Source organism: Muscardinus avellanarius (genome assembly GCF_963383645.1).
Source record: "Muscardinus avellanarius genome assembly, chromosome: 15".
Taxonomy (NCBI): Eukaryota; Metazoa; Chordata; class Mammalia; order Rodentia; family Gliridae; genus Muscardinus; species Muscardinus avellanarius.
The window spans coordinates 57,992,521-58,010,586 of NC_137801.1; the positions used below are offsets into that span (position 1 = coordinate 57,992,521).

General features: G+C 36.2%; 1 protein-coding gene across 10 annotated transcripts in view; it reads left to right on the top strand.

The window, feature by feature from the left end:
• The window catches only part of EHBP1 (EH domain binding protein 1), a gene marked incomplete at both ends in the record, with an annotated part of 344,370 nt that overhangs the window by 143,631 nt on the left and 182,673 nt on the right, over positions 1-18,066 (top strand). For all 10 annotated transcript variants that reach the window (XM_080711874.1, XM_080711877.1, XM_080711880.1 and 7 more), the window contains one exon: positions 12,893-13,082. In XM_080711874.1, the coding sequence (XP_080568000.1) occupies positions 12,893-13,082 (190 nt within the window). The remainder of the gene's footprint in view (positions 1-12,892; positions 13,083-18,066) is intronic.

The following is an 18,066-nucleotide window of genomic DNA, read 5'->3' on the forward strand; positions in this document are numbered from 1 at the left end:
TATCAGGTATGTCACAGCACAGATCTCATTTCTGCTACCAGTTTCAGTTTTAGTCAGCTATTTCATTGCTGTGCACAAAATACCTGACCAGTGCAATGTAGAGAAAAAAAAAAGGTTTATTGGCTCATGGTCTTAGAGATTGCAAAGGATTCAGTCCATGATTGATTGGCTCTAAGGCAGAAATAATTTGGTGTCAGAGCTTTAGAATATGACAGGAAAAAAAAGCCACTTTCATCTTCTTGTGGTAAGGAAAAAGAGAGGGAGGGATTCAAAGATACAGTATCTTTCCAAATTGAGGTTTTCTGGAGTGTCAAGAACCAGTAGGAGAAAGATGGATGAGAATATGAGAATCTCTTAGAGGAGTTGGCTCGTGTGGTTATGAAGGTACAGACATCCCCAAACAGGCCATCTGCAAGTAGGAGACTGGAATGCCTATAGCATGGTTTAGTCCAAGTCCACAGACCTGCACCCTGTGGGGACTAGGTTTAAGTCCGAAAGACCAGAAAGCCTGGAGTTCTTATATCCAGGTGCAGGAGAAGAGTGTTTCCCAGCCCCAGGAAAGAGAGATACCACTTCTCCAGTCCTTCATTTTTATTCCATTGAGGTTTCTAGCCAATTGAATGATACCTGTCCACACTGAGGGCAAGTCTTCCCTACTTATACATTCAGATTCACTTGCCAATATTTTCTGATAACCCCTTCACAGATGCACCCCAGAACAGTGCTAATAGTGCTTTTCCAGTTTTCTGTGTGTATATGTATGTGTGTGTGCACATGTATAAAGTATGTGTTTATACATACATATTCATACGTAAAATACATACACACTTTTCTATTGCTATACCATGATTATACATCTTGGTAAGGCTCAGAGTCATAAAAAGAGACATGCACATAGATTTTAGTGTTTCCCCTCAGGTCCCACCTCACTACCTACCCCTCCTCGTACGTAATAATGACATTAGTATAATAACACATTTATACATGAGTATAGCATAATTAGAATTGTTTCTGTCCTAAGTTCCTCCTTTTCCCCTCCCTGCTTTCCCCCATTTTCATCTCCTTCCACTATCCTACTGGTCACTCTTCTCAATTGTCTAAAGTTTCCTTTGTTGCCTATTTTCTTTCTAGTTTCAGCATATGCAAGAAAAAATTCAGTCCTTGACTAAGACTGGCTGATCTCACTTAACATAATATTCTTTAGTTCTACCCATTTTCCTGTAAATGTCATAATTTTGTTGCTCTTTATGACTGAATGTAATTCCATTATGTATATATACATATTTTTATTATCCATTATCTGTTGACAGACACTTATTTGTTTCTATAATTTGATTATTATGAATTGTGCTGCTATAAACATGGATATGTATGTATTACCATAGTATTCTGACTTTAAATTTTTGGAAAGATACTGAAGAGTGGTACAGATGGGTCATATGTGGTTCCATTTCTAATCTTTTGAGAAACCTCCATACTGATCTCCATAGTGGTTTTACTAATTTGAAGTCCTAACCGTATATAAAAGTTCCTATTTTCCCACATCCTCATCATTATTGTTTATATTGTTGATAATTGCAATTCTTACTGGAGTTAGATGGAATCTCAGTGTAGTTTTGAACAAGAAAAATTTAAGAACTTATATTACTTGATTTTAAGACTTACAAAGTTGGCTATGGTGGTACACACCTGAAATTCCAGTACTTGGGAGCTGGAAGACCTCAGGTTCACAATAGGCCTCAGCAATTTAGTGAGGCCTTCTGCAACTTAGTAAGACCCTGTTTCAAAATAAAAAAAAAAACACAGGGCTGGGGGTGTAGCTTAGAAATAGAATGCCCCTGGGTTCAATTCCCAGGGACACACACACACACACACACACACACACACACACACACACACACTACAGAGTGAAAAGGGTATATACTGTATGATATCCTTTATTTGAAATTCTAGAAAATGAAAGCATCTATAGTGAGAGAAAGGTAAGTAGTTTCCTACAGAGAGAGGAAGGAACTAAAAAAGGGCCCTTTGGGGAAAGAAAATTTGGGGGGGGGAAATGGAAATATTTGTTATCTTGATTATGTTGATGATTTTACACATATAAATATATGAAGGACCTATCAAGTTGTATTTAAACATGAGCCATTTACATATATATTAACTACACCAAAATAAATCTCTTTTAAAAAGAACAGCATTCTTGGCTGGGTACGTAGCTCAGTGGTAAAGCACTTGGCTAGTATGCCCTGGGTTTGGTCCCCAGTATCACTTCCAAAAAGCCACTTTTCAGTTTTATTAATAGTAATATTATATCACGTGAGTGATTTTCAGCTTGGTATTCTTGGGCCTTAAGTCTCTTTGATGTAAATAATTGGTATGGGACAGGTGAGATCTACAAAATATTTAATGATGATGACGACGAGGAGGAGGATATAATGATATATTTACATGCCATGTGGCTATATGGGTCTTTGTTTTCCTTGGAAATAAATTAATTTTAGTGTTTTCACATTTTGAGGGAAATATTATTCCCCTAAAATTGCAGTTTAAAATAAAAATTTTTCAAAATAAGGGATATGTGAGTTGAAAAGGGAATAATGAAAAGATTCCTTTGATGAATAAAAGTTGGGATTAATTGCATTATGTAAAGGGAGAAATATAATCTCTCTACTGTGCTTTGGTCAGCTTCTATTTGGAGAACTATTTTACTTCCAGGTGCTGTATTTTATAAGGGACACCGAGGATTTACAGTGTTAACAGAGTAGAGCAGTAGTCATTAGAGTGCCAGAAACTAGGGACTGTTTGACATTAGAAAGAGATGATTTTCAAACTTATATTGACCAACTTCAAATATTTTGCAACTTTTGTTTGAAAAAGTGAGGAAAAAAATTTTTTTTTCCTGCTCTGGAACTGTATTTCTCAACCTTTTCCCATATCATGACTTTTACATGTGCTACATGCTTCCATGTTTTTGGCTACATTTTGATAAAACCTAAAAAAGTACTTAGAATTACATCATTAATAGTCATCTGATTCCAAGCGCAGGATGAAATCTCATTACTAATAATAACTATATGAGGGTTGAAAAGTTGGCTCAACTCTTGCTAAAGTTACTGTTTGTTTTCTTTGAAATAGCAAATGTGTGATCAAAATAAAATTTCTCATGGGTGGTGTAGGTGCTGAGTAATAGCCACACACACCTTGAGTATTTGAATGTAAATGCAAACTTTAAGTACAAACATTCAGTCATACCAAGATGCTGTAATATTGCACAACACACACACACACACACACACACACACACACACACACACTCACGCACACAGTTCTTTCCTATTAACAAATTAGAGACAGCTAATGTTTGTTTAAACTTTTAAAATGCCGTAATAAAAACCAAAATCAGAATCAGTGGGTGTTGCCTTTTGACAATCCTTTTCTCACATGAAAGTCAGAGTTTACAAGTTTCCCATGAATAAAGAGTATTCTAAATTGCTCAATCATCTGGGGTTACCAGAGGGAGCCTATAAAAACTCCAGATTTTTTTGTAGGAATGTACATAGGAGTCTGGAGATTGCACATCAGCTACTGTGCAAGCCCAGGAAGAACTTGGTTTGTATTCATTACTTATTTGGTATTTCTTATCTTTTCTCTCCAAAAGTTTGTAGGTCCAATGCCAGTGGCAGAAATCTTCCAAAATTTATTTTGTCTTCAGTTATAAACTAATGAACTTTGATCAAGCAATAAGCTTCTATGACTCACCTTCCATTACTAAACTTTCTTAACCCCCATGAAATTGTCACGAATAAATAGTACTGAGTCCTTTGATGTAAAACAATCCGTAGTGCCACAGCTTATCTCTCAGCACCAAGAGAAAGTATACACCTTTCCTGCTTTTCAGCATGTGTTTTTTATACCTACTAACTGCTTGGGTTTCTCAGTTTACTTGTGTTTGGCAGATAATTCAATTATTCCAGCTTATGTATTGAAACTGAAAACTATCATAAAGCAAAATTATTTCAGAACATTTATGAAGTGACTTTTGAGAGCCCACATAGCATCATTGCAGTGTGTAAGCTTATCAGAGAAGCCTCTCATTGAATTTTATTCAAAGAAGCTACATTGTCCATTTTAATAAATTTGAATTATTTTTCCAAAGAAGCATAGATTTTCAAGGTGAGAGGAAAAGACTACAGATTTCGCTATATCTTTGCTTCACATGTAATTATTATTATTTTGTTATGTTTTAATTAATCTTGCTTCTAACCAACCTTGGTTTTTCTTTTTATAATTCATTTTCCTGAATTTCTAAACAGTGGATAATGCTATTAAAAATCATTCTTCCCAATTTCTCACATCCTTAATATAACCCATAAGTTTTAAATTCACATTGTTAATGATATCACTAATCTATTACTTGGGTTTATAGTTCAAAGATAAAAGTAATTCATGTTTATTCAGAGTGATGTGGACAGTCCCGAAATAGATTATTCAAGACATAGATGATCTATAGAATGTGAAAATGTCTCTAATTCTCACGTGTTTTTGTTAAATACCATTTGAGTATACAGTTATATGTTGCTGAATAGAGAACGGTCTAAGAAATGCTTCATTGGCATATTGTGTCATACATTGTAGTGTCTTTATACAAGCTAAGATGGCTGCTGTGTAACTAGGTGATATATTCTTATTGGGCCACTATAGTAAATACAATCAGTTGTTGACCCTAATGTTGTTATTTGGTGCATGTACTTTAAATGCTTAATCAGCAGTGATACAACTTTTTTCATTTTGTAGAGAATAACATAATACTGTAAGCACTATTTCTGTTCACTTGTTCTTAATAGCACTTTTTTTATTGAGGCATATGTACTTTATATAATGTAAAATTACATATTTTAAATGTAGCCTTGAAAGGTTTTTATGTTCATTATATTATGTGACTGTCATCACTCTCTACCAGAACATTTTCATCACTACAGAAGGTGAAACTACTTAATTAGCAGTTAGTCCCAAGTCTGGCTACCATTAACCTACTTTATCTGTGGATTTGACTCTTCTGGACATCATCATATAAATGGAAACACTTTGTGTTCATTCTTTTTTTTTTTTTTTGTCAGTACTGGGGATGGAACTCAGGGGCATTCTACTTCCGAGCTACACCCCAGCCCTATTTTTGATTCTTTATTTTGAAACAGGGTCTTACTGAGTTGCAAAGGACCTTAAAAGTAGCTGAGGCTGGCCTTGAACTGCCATCCTTGTGTCTCAGCCTTCTGAATGCTGGGATTACAAGCGTGTGCCACCACACCCGGCTCTGTTCATTCTTTCTTTCTTTTTTTTTTTTTTTTTTTTTTTCAGGTCTGGGGATGAAACCTCAGGGGCATTCGACCTCCAAGCTATACCCCCTGCCCTATTTTCTATTCTTTATTTTGAAACCGAGTCTCACTGAGTTGCAGAGGGCCTCACTAAGTAGCTGAGGCTGTCTGCAAACCGCCATCCTCAGGTCTCAGCCTCCCGAATGCTGGGATTACAAGCCTGCGCCAACACACCTTGCTCTGTTCATTCTTAAAGAATAGGAAATTGCATTTTAGTTAGGACTCTGCTATAAAGGAGGAGAGGGTCATCCAAAACTCATAGAAGTATAAAAGGCCTCTTGTCCTTATTCTGGTTTTGTATATAATCAGTAGTGACATCCAGTATACTGTTGTCTCACAGGTGAAGTGCAGATGTGTGGAGGTACTGATTTTCATAGTCTTCTTTGTTGCCAGGCATAGACAAGGGCAGCTGGAGTCCCTGGAACCTTCGATTTTAAGCAGCTTCCTTTGTTATATCAAATTTCCTTTCCTCTCCTTCCCTCTCCTCTTCTCTCTTCTTTTCTTTTCTCTTGTGGTACTAGGGATTGAACCCAGGGGCAGTCTACCTCCAAGTTATATCCCCAGCACTGTTTTAAAATTTTTATTTTTAAAACAGAGTCTCAATATGTTGATGAGTCTCACCACTTGCTGTGGCTGTCCAAGTATTGGGATTACAGGCATGCACTACCATCTTCCCTCCACCTTCCCCTCCTCTCCCCTTTCCTGTCCTGTCCTGTCCTGTGTATGTTACTAGTAATTGAGCCCCAGGAGCATTCTACCTACAAGATATATTCCCCAGCCTTATTTATTTATTTATTTATTTATTTATTTATTTATTTATTTTGGTTTGGAAGCAGGGTCTTAACTGGGTTGCTGAGAATCTTGCTAAATTGTTGAGGTTGACCTCAAATCTGCGATCCTCCTAACTACTAGATTACAGGCATATATCACCAGACTGGCTCAAATTTTCTCTCTCCCTCCCTCTCCCTCTCCCTCTCCCTTTCCCTCTCTCCCTCCCTCCCTCCCTCCCTCCCTCCCTCCCTCTCTCTCTCTCTCTCTTTCTCTTTATGTGTGTTACATGAGAGATTGAACCCAGCCATATTCTACCCCTGAGCTATACAGCCCCTTTTATTTTTTTATTTTGAAACAAGTTCTCACTAAGTTTCTGAGGGCCTTGCTAAGTTGCCGAGGCTTGCCTTGAACTAGGCATGTGCTACCATGCTCAGCTAAATTTCATTTACAATACATGTCATAGTTTTTAGAGAGATTGAGAAACACAGTTCTGATTAGTTCAAGAAAGTGTTTATTTTTGGCCATGGGTTGTAGGTCTTCATTAGGGCACATGACTAATATGGGCCCTAGATCTGATCCCTGCACTGCACAAAAAAATAAAGCAAAATTAAGTAAATAAATAAAACAAAAATATTCATTTTGATTATGTTTCTAGTAACACGATTCGAATCTTAGGAACCAACTTGAGAAATTGCTTGATCTGAGCTTCTTTGCTACTTGTGTTTGCCTTCCCTAACCAAAGAATACCTTATTCAAGTGGTTAGAGGGAGATATAAATGAGTAGAAGCAGGCAGAGAAACATGAGAAAAAAAAAAGGGACAGTATTTTGAGATGCCTTGCAAGTGTACGAGGTAAGTTTTATGAAAGCTTTGTGCAATCTGAGTTTTATAATTTCAGTCATATAAAGTACACTGAAGAATTACTTGTTTAAAAGAATCATGGGAGACTTCCGGGAAGATGGCGACCGAGAAAAGCGGGGCTTGAGAGCCCCGCTAACAACAAATATCCATTACCACAAAATCAGCGCCTTTCAAAGCCAGAAAACAACATCACCAGAGAAACAAAAGAAATCACCAGGCTCCAGAGAGAAAGCGGACTGAGAACAGAGCCACAGAGGAGATCCTCACGCCCGAGGACGCGGCAGATGCGGCAGCAGCGCCATACTGCCGGCGGCATCGGCGAATTCACGGAACAGCCACAGTAAGCCGAGGGGAGCCGCTGCGGAACAGCCAGGCGGGATTTCTCGGCGCAGAGGACATCTAAAGCTCCCAGTGTCTGAGCTTAGCACATGCTGCAGGGATTCAGAGTGGAAATCAAAACCAAGGAAAAAAAACGCCAGCCCAACAGCCGAGGGCGTAGCAGCGGCGCCATATTGCCACCGGCGGCAGCAGCACCGAATTCACTACAGCTACATCTGCGTACTCAAGAACAGTGAGTCAAATTGTGGGCCACAGCGGAGAAATCCCAGTACTGTACTCACTGGGACTTGACCCAGTAGGAGAGGGGCGGTGGCAGTGATATCACACCATAGGAGAATGCCCAACCTGGCACCCCACACAGTCTAAAGCAGCCTCTATCGACTCTCTGGGTCGGAGACCCTGTGATACAACCCAGTAAAGGAGTAGTGGGGTCTGAGATACTACTGACTCGAGATCCAGAACACCTTAAGTGAAGTCATAGTGACCCAAGGGAAGAACCCAGAGAAGGCACAAACTTCCGAAATCATGGGAAAGAGGAATAATACTGGAGCAATGAATGCTCACAACCCCACAACATCAGAACCCGATAAAACAGAAAATCAGAGATTTCTAGAAGATCAAATCAGGAAAATAACTGTAGAAATAATAGAGGTGCTTCGAAAAGAACTCAGAGAGAGCCAAAAAGAGATAAAGGATGCAATTAATGAAGTAAAGGCCTCAATTCAAAGCACAAACAACCGATTAGAACACATGGAGAACAGAATCTCGCTCTTAGAAGATGATCATTCCAAAAATGATCGCATAGTTTCTAATCTAGGAAAAAATATCCGACAGCAGGAATCTGATATTGAAGAAATATGGGCCCATTTTAAGAGAGCTAACCTAAGAATAATTGGAATAGAGGAGGGAAAAGAAAGTGAAACCAAAGGGATCAACAATCTCTTCAAGGAAGTAATAGCAGAAAATTTTCCAGACATAGAGCAAGAGGTCGATACGCAGGTCCAGGAAACGTATAGAACTCCCTTTAGACAGGATCGGAGAAGAGGATCCCCACACCACATAATTGTCAAAATGACCAATGTGGAAGCTAAGCAGAGAATCTTAAAGGCAACAAAAGCAAAGGGCCAAGTGACATTCAGAGGCAAACCAATTAGAATCACTCCAGACTTCCCAAACCAAGTTATGAGAGCCAGAAGGGCTTGGAGTAACATATTCCCAATTTTGAAAGAAAACAACTTCCAGCCAAAAATTTCCTACCCAGCAAAACTTTCTATCAAATTAGATGGAGAAATAAGAAGCTTCCATGACAAACAGAAACTGAAGGAATTTATGTCTTCAAAACCAGCACTAGAGAAAATACTCAAAGAGATTAACTACAAAGAAGAAATTGGTAACACACATCAGAACTAGAGAAACAAGATTTTCCATCCAACAGACAACTAAGATTGGTTATCTGTGGAGATTCATTATTTATGTTAGTCTTTTACCTATCTCTAAATTATATTGTTTGTCTTTATTGTTGTTAATTTTTAGGATTTCTAGTTGGAATATTAATATACCTTCAGATATAGCATTTGGAAATATTTTATCCCATTCTATTAGTAACTGTTAACTCTGTTTACATTGTCTTTGGATATACAATATGTTTTTTATTTTTTAGGGAGTTTGTATACTCTTCTGTTGCCTGTGCCATTGAAATCATAACCAAGAAATCACTGCCAATTTCAATGTTTTGAGGTTTTATGACCCAGATTTTCTCCTAAAAGTTTATAGTCTTAAGATTTATATTTAGGTCTTTTATCTATTTTGAGTTAATATTTGTATATGGGATTAGGTAAGGGTCCAATTTTTATTCTTTTCCATGTAATTATTATTTTTCAACAATATTTAGTTAAAAGATTATTATTTCTACCACCAAATGTTCGTGGAAACCTTGTCAAAAATAACTTGACAATATAGGGAAGAATTTAGGTCTAGGCTTTTATTTAACTCCAATGGTTTATATATCTGCCTTTAGAATAGTACTACACTGTTTCAATTATTGTAGCTTTATATGTTTGAAATCAGAAAATATATATCTTCTAGCTTTGTTCTTTTTCAAGATCGTTGTGGGTACCTAGAGTCCATATTCCATATTAGGATAGATTTTTTTTTTCTGAAAAATAAATATATAAATATATGATAGTTTCACCTAAAAATAGAAAAAAATAGATTCTCTGGTAAGAAAGAAAGCAAAAAGAAATATTGAAATGTTATCTTTAAGTCATCAAAAGCTTGGTATCAGACAAATGAAACTGTTATGTGAGATTATCATTTTTAATTTTGGATAAATTGCTATAATACTAGATGTCAACTACTAAGCCAAGCATAGGAGGGGGGGATAGGGAGAGAACGGGGTGGGGATCGGGTGGGGGCTGACTGGCAATGTGTGCATGTATGTCTACAAAAGTATGTATCCCACTATGATGTATGAATACAGTGCACCAATTAAAAATAAATATGAAAAAAAAGAATCATGGTTTTGGGGGTTTGATTTTTTGTTTCTTTTAAGCACATGTTTTTGTAATATGCTCTAGCATAACTGGGTTTTTCTTAAAGCTATCCATACCTACATAACAAATTGATAATAACGACCATTGTAGAACTAACATAACATTATATGGAAATTTGCTAACTAGGAATAATTATTTAAATTACCTCTCAAGCCGGGAGTGGTGGCACACGCTTGTAATCCCCGGGCTTGGGAGGCGGAGACAGGAGGATCACGCAGGTTTGAAGCCAGCCTCACTGGTTTAAGAGACCCTGTTTTCAAATAAAATATAAAATAGGTCTGGGAGTATAGCCTGGAGGTAGAAGGGTTTCCAGGAACCCCAGTACCACCATAAATAAATAAATAAATAAACAAATAAATAAATAACCTCTCAAATGGTTTATATAACTGAGTTAACTTAGATTGTCATGGGTTCTCTAAGCCCTGAGATACTTAATATCAGTAGGCAACATAATTTTGAAACAAACAAAAAATAAAAAATACGTTTTTCTCTTTTATAACTTTTGGAGCTTAAAATTTTTTTGTTATGGCCCCATTTCTTTGTATTGTTTTGAACTACTTTTAGAGTTTGAAATATAGCTAAACAAGGATATTGGTAAAATGAGGAGGAAAACAAAATTGTAAAGATCAAATGGATTAATACTTAAGTACTTGGCAGTGGCTAGCATAGTATAATCACTTAATAAATATTAATATTATTAGTAAATCCTCCATTCTAGACTGAATGCAATAGCTTTTCTGCTTCTTTTCAGAGAACATATTTGTCTTTTTTTGAGCAGCTAGTTATTTTAACATTCTTGGCATTGACTTCCCCATGAATTTTTTTATAGATGGTAAACATGAAAATATAAATGCTTCTAACCTACCTTAGTTACTGGGCAAGAATGTTTTGGTCTGTAAAGCTAATTTTAAAATACATATCTATTTCCTGTTCTTTTTCTCTTGAAGGCAAAGTTATAAGAAGATGAAAAACAAGTTGGTTTCTACTTAGGTCCTATTCTACTTAGTTAAAACAGCTATCCTGAGCAGTAAGTTAAAAGATACTGAGGCTGCAACCTAGCTCAGTAGAACAGAATTACATGATGCTAATTATTGTCATGAGTACAAGAATGATATCACAAGTATTATATAGTTCCACTTTTTGGTCTAAATATACTTGGTTACCCAAAACTCATATGATCTGATTACCTAACTCCTTATTGATTCTAGGTAAGATTAGTATTATAATCAAAGAATATGAACAGTTGAAACAGAGGTGTTTCATGACTAGATTAACATTCCCTTGGTATAATCATTATGTTTGAGTGGAATGGTTCTTAGCTCTGTAGACTCAAATTCTGTTGCTGTGCACACAGAATGTGGGACTTAAGGGAACCTCCTGGTGTTAGGGGAGAAATTGCAACAAACTGATAAATAAGAACCAGGATAACAGTTCCTCACTGCAGTAAGAATAGTCACCCTATATACAGATACTTATGTTAATGGATAACTAACAGGGAAAAAAACTGCCCATCTAATGTAAAGAAAATTAACAAGGAAAGGTTTCTGCCTGGGCCTAGACTCTAGGTAAGGGTGGAGTTTTCTTTGAGTATTTATAAGCATAGGCTCCCCTTCATGTAGATTTGATATTATTTTGGCAGGATAGTCTGGAAACCCCCAAGCTAAGAAATAACATAAAGAGTGGCTCCTAAAATACTTGGCAAATGCAAGCATAAAACAGTGTGAAGAGGGGCACTCCCAGCTCAGGCTACACAGACGTTCTTCACATTAAGCCCTGTACTCACAGTCTAGAATTACAAAATACATAAGGAAACAGTTTACCAAGAGTCAGAAAACAAGAGAGATAGCGAGATTATGTAAGTAAGACCTTCAAACGATGTATATATCAAATGGGGACTATAAAATAAATATATTTAGATGAATAATAACTCAGCCTTTATAGCTGAGATATCATGTATACAGACACATGAGGAAGTAGATTTATCCAAATTCAAAACACAAAGAATTGAACATTAGACACAGATGAAGAGAGAAAAAGTGAACTGGATCAGAGATGTGAGGGAATAATCTAAAATGTAGCATAGAAGAGCTAACGATTTGTAAAACTATAATGGAGAGGTTAGAAAATATGACAAGTGGGTACTTCAGTATATATCTAGTAAGGTTTCCTAAAGAAGAAAATAGGAAGAAAAAAAAAAAAAAGAAGAGACTATCAAAGAGAAGAGTGGCTGATAATTTTTCAGAACTGATGAAACACATATTGAATCTTTAGACTCAGGACACAAAACAAGGTTAAAATTTGAAAAAAAAATCCACACTAGACACATCATAGTAAAATTGCTCACAACCATAAATAAAGGGATCTTAAGAGCAACCAGATACAAAGAGAACTTACAAAGGAGCAGTATGAGGCCGACAGTGAGCAAAGACCTTCAAAGCACGGAGAGAGAATAACTGAAAACTAGAATTCTCTGTCCAACTAAACTGCCACTGAAGTGTGAGACTCAAATAAAGACACTTTCAAAGCCTGAAGAAATTACTGTTAACAGAACCTCACTGAATGAACCACTAAAAGATGTTCCCTAATGAGAAGGGATTTTTACACAGAAGAAAGGATAAAATACAAGAAAAAAAATGGGAGTAGAGCATAAAAAGAAAATAAATCAACATTTCAACATCGTATTCCCTTTTCCTTGGGTATGGAGAATAGATAGGATCTCCTTTTTAAAATATAACATTTTGCTGAGACTTTATATATAGTTCAAACTGAGTATAACCTTGTATTTAAAATTTTTTAAATTTTTGTAAAGCAAAGTTTTTATTTGAATCTGTATAGAAATGGATGAAAATATTAGTAGTCACTCTTTCTGAATTGTAGGTTTCATTTGTTTGGGTTTATTTGGGGGAAATGTTACAGTTTTCAGTACATGGTTTATTATTTTAGTTTGGAATAAGTTATTATTTTAGAGGCATTTGACAATAATTCTTCTTTCATTTAGATCAAATCCTTTTTATGAACCTAAAACAACCCCTTCTCCAAATAATTTGGTAAATCCCATTCACGAACTGGAAACTGAGAGGAAAATGAAAAGAAGGGCCCCGGCTCCACCAGTTCTCTCACCAAAGACAGGAGGAAGAAGCGAAAATACAGTTGTTTCTGCAGGAAGAGCTCTCTCTACTTCTCCCAAGGTAGGATTCTATTCTTAGTAGCATGCATATTTAGTGTGTGCTCTTTTTCCTCCATGCAATTTAAATTAATAAAAGTTTTTATTGGCTATTAATAATAACCTAGAAGTAAAATTCAAATAAACCTATTATACTATAACCGAATATTTTGTGAGTTCACAGATTTATAGTACAGTATAGATTAGATGGTTTGGATTGGTGTATTTTTTGTTTATTTGGTTTTTGAGACAGTCTGGCTATGTTGCCCAAACCCTCAGGCTCAAACTCATGGGCTCAAGCTCTCCTCCTCCCTGAGTCTCCCAAGAGCTGGGACTGCAGGCATACATCACCACTCCAGGCTTATTTGTTTTGGATACTTGAGATTGAACCCAAGGCCTCATACATTCTAAGCACATGCTCTGCCACTGAGCTTTAGTCTCAGCTCCAAGATTTATTATTAAATGCAGTTCTGAAATCAGAGGAAGAAGGACATTATAATTCTAGGATTGGTGCTTTAAAGAAAGGATACTCTGAAGCAGGGATGAAGAACAGCTTTTACTGATACAGAGGAATTAGAAATCACCCTTTGACATATGTACTGTAAAGACTAAGGCTCGAGGCTCAATACAGAGAAATGCTTTTTTGAAGATTTTCAATATTGCCGCTTTCACTTAAGTTAAAATTTTGGCTTTACTGTCTTTCTTTCTTTTTTTTTTTTTCTTCTTTTTTTTGTAGTACTGGGGGTGGAACCCAGGTACTTTTCTATCTCCAGGCTCTACTCCCAGACCTATTTTATACTTTATTTGGAAACAGGGTCTCACTAAGTTTCTGAGAGCCTCACTTGGTAGCTGAGGCTGGCTTCGAACCCGTGTGATCCTCCTGTCTCAGCCTCCCAAGTGCAGGGATTACAAGCATGTACTACCATACTGTCACTATTTTTAAGAAACTTTTAGCTGAGCACTGCACCACATCTGTAATCCTTGTATTTGGGAGATTGAGACAGGAGAATCCCAGGTCAAGGCCAGCACCTGTAAAGTTAGCAAGATCCTGTTTCTAAATAAAAAGTTAAGCCGGGCGTGGTGGTGCATGCTTGTAATTCCTGTGCTTGGGAGGCAGAGACAGGAGGATCGCGCAGGTCGAAGCCAGCCATGCTGGCTTAAGAGAACCTGTTTCCAAATAAAAAAGTATAAAAATAGGTCTGGGAGTGTAACTCAGAGGTAGAAGGGTTTCCAGGAACCCCAGTACCATCTAAAAAATAAAAAATAAAAAAATAAAAAGTTAAAAGGGCTGCAAGCATAGCTTAGAGATAGACTACACCTAAATTCAATCCCCAGTAACATAGACACACACATTTTTAGTACATAATAACTACATAGAAAGGTAAAACACTAGTACTAGTTAATATAAGATATAAAACAGTTTGATTGCAAATAATATGGTATCTTCCATGAATAAGGTAGACATGTTGATTTTATCAAGTGTTTTCAGGCAGATAAATTTTGGCTATGGGAATGTTATTATTGTAACCATATTATATCATTAATTTCTCACAGATAATTAAAGTAAAAATAGGATGAGCTTGGTCTCAGAGGAATAAAGGAAAGGTGCTAGTGGAGACAGGATTGGAACTTAGCGTTTTCATTATTTATGTGAGATGGGGATGATACTTTGAGGTTGCCTAGGTTGATTTTTATTTCTTAAGGACATTAAAATTCAGTAATTTGTCCTAAGTAGGAAAACTTTCAGTTTATTCTATAGTTTTGTTAGTTATCAGAGTTTTTTTTTTTAATTTATTTTTTATTGGTGCAATGTATTCATACATCATAGTGGTATAAAGAAAATACTTTTGTAGACATACATGCACATCTCGCCCAGTTAGCCCCTACCACGATCCCCACCCCGTTCCCTCCCCATCCCTCCTTCCCACGCTTGGCTTACTGGTTGACATCTAGTATTATAGCAATTTATACAGTATTAACATTGATAATCTCACATAACAGTTTCATTTGTCTGGTACCAAACTTTTGATGACTTAAAGATAACATTTCAATATTTCTTTTTGCTTTCTTTCTTACCAGAGAATATTTTTTTCTTTTTCTTTTTTTTTTTTTAGGTGAAACTATCATACATTTATTTATTTATTTTTCAGAAAACATCTATCCTGATATGGAGTATGGACTCTAGATACCCAAAACAGTCTCAAAGGAGAACAAAGCTAGAAGATGTATATTTTCTGATTTCAAACCATATAAAGCTACAATAATTGAAACAGTGTAGTACTGTTCTAAAGGCAGATATATAAACCATTGGAGCTAAATAAAAGCCTAGAGATAAATTCTTCCATACATTGTCAAGTTATTTTTGACAAGGTTTCCATGAACTTTTGGTGGAGGAAATACTAGTTTTTTAACTAAATATTGTTGAAAAATAATAATAAATGAAAAAGAATAAAATTGGACCCTTACCTAACACATATACAAATATTAACTCAAAATAGATAAAAGACCTAAATATAAATCTTAATACTATAAGCTTTTAGAAGAAAATCTGGGTCATAAAACCTCACAACATTGAAATTGGAAGTGATTTCTTGGATATGATTTCAATGGCACAGGCAACAAAAGAGTAAATAAACTTCCTAAAAAATAAAAAAAATATTGTATATCCAAAGACAATGTAAACAGAGTTAAAAGTTACTGATCCTCTTCCAAGAGTTCCTCCTATGATCCATTTCTCCCTAACTCTCACATATTAGGGAAAGCATCTGATTTCTTATTTTTTGTGCCTGACTAATCTCACTTAGCATAATGTCCTCCAGTTCCATCCATTTCCCTGAAAATGATGTAATTGAGTTTTTTTTGATGGCTGAGTAAAATTCCATTGTGTACATATCCCACAGTTTTGTAATCCATTCATCTGTTGATGGACATCTTGGCTGGTTCCATAGTTTGGCTATGGTGAATTGTGCAGCTATGAACATAGATACACATGCATTAGTTTGGTAGTTTGGTTTCTTTTCTTTTGGGTAGATACCCAACAGTGGTATTGCTGGATCAAATGGAAGATTTGTTCCCATTCTTCTGAGGATTCTCCATACTGTTTTCCAAAGTGGTTGCACTAATTTGCAATCCCACCAACAATGTCTTAGAGTTCCCACTTCTCCACATCCTCGCCAGCATCTGTTGTTGTTTGTGTTTTGGATGATGGCCATTCTAGTTGGAGTTAGGTGAAATCTCAGGGTAGTTTTGATTTGCATCTCTCTGATTGCCAGTGATGTTGAGCATTTTTTCATGCATTTATTGGCCATTTGAATTTCTTCTTTTGTGAAGTGTCTATTTAGTTCATTTGCCCATTTTGTTATTGGATGCTTTGTTTTCTTAGTGTTGAGTTTCTTGAGTTCTCTGTATATTCTAGATATTAGTCCTCTATCAGTGGTGTAGGTGGCAAAAATCTTCTCCCATTCTGTTGGCTCTCGATTGAGGTTCTTGATAGTTTCCTTTGCTGAACAGAAGCTCTTCAGTTTCATGCAATCCCATGTATTGATTCTCCTTTTAATTTGTTGTGCCTTTGGGGTCTTGTTGAGGAAATGTTTGTCTGTGCCTATGTGTTGTAGTGTTGGACCTATGCCCTCTTCAAGGAGCTTCAAGGTCTCTGGTTTAATTTCCAAGTCTTTGATCCATCGTGAGTTGACTTTTGTACAGGGTGAAAAAGTGGGATTGACATCCAATTTTCTGCATATGGTTAACCAGTTTTGCCAACACCATTTGTTGAAGAGGCTATCTTTTTTCCAGTGTATGTTTTTGGCCCCTTTGTCAAAAATCAATTGGCTGAAAGTGTGTGGACTTGTTTCTGGGTCTTCTATTCTGCTCCATTGGTCTGTATATCTGTTCTTTTGCCAGTACCATGCTGTTTTTATTACAATGGCTTTGTAGTATAGTTTAAAGTCAGGTATTGTGATTCCTCCTGCGTGGTTTTTGTTGCTGAGAACTACCTTGGCTATTCTGGGCTTTTTGTTATTCCAGATAAATTTAAGGACTGATTTTTCTATGTCTGTGAGGAATGATCTTGGTAGTTTAATGGGCATTGCATTAAATCTGTAGATCACTTTTGGGAGGATGGCCATTTTAATGATATTAATTCTGCCAATCCATGAACATGGAAGGTCTTTCCATCTTCTAAGATCTTCTTCAATTTCTTTTTTCAGTGTTTTATAATTTTCTTTGTAGAGATCTTTTACTTCCTTGGTCAAGTTTATTCCTAGGTATTTTATTTTTTTGTGGGAGATCCTGAGTGGGAGTGTTTTCTGAATTTCTTTTTCAGTGGATTTATGGTTGGTGTACAGGAAAGCTTCTGATTTTTTAAGATTGATTTTGTATCCAGATACCTTGCTGAATTTGTTGATCAGTTCTATAAGCCTTTTGGTTGAGTTTGTTGGGTTTTCTAAATATAGTATCATGTCATCTGCAAATAGTGAAAGCTTAAGTTCTTCTTTTCCTATTTGTACTCCTTTGATTTCCTTTTCTTGCCTTATTGCTCTGGCTAGAGTCTCTAGTACTATATTGAAGAGAAGTGGTGATAGTGGACATCCTTGTCTCGTTCCAGTTTTTAGGGGAAATTCTTGAAGTTTTTCCCCATTTAATATGATGTTGGCAGTGGGCTTATTGTAGATTGCCTTAATAATGTTGAGATATGTTCCTTCTATTCCAATTCTCTGCAGTGTTTTTATCATAAATGGATGTTGAATTTTATCAAATGCTTTTTCAGCATCTATTGAGATGATCATGTGGTTTTTGTCTTTGATTCTGTTTATATGATGAATTACATGGATTGTTTTTCGTATATTGAACCAGCCTTGCATCCCTGGGATGAACCCTACCTGGTCATGGTGAATGATTTTCTTGATGTGGTTTTGAATGCGTGTTGCTAGTATTTTGTTTAATAGTTTTGCATCCAAGTTCATCAGAGATATAGGCCTGTAGTTTTCCTTCCTTGAACTGTCTTTATTCGG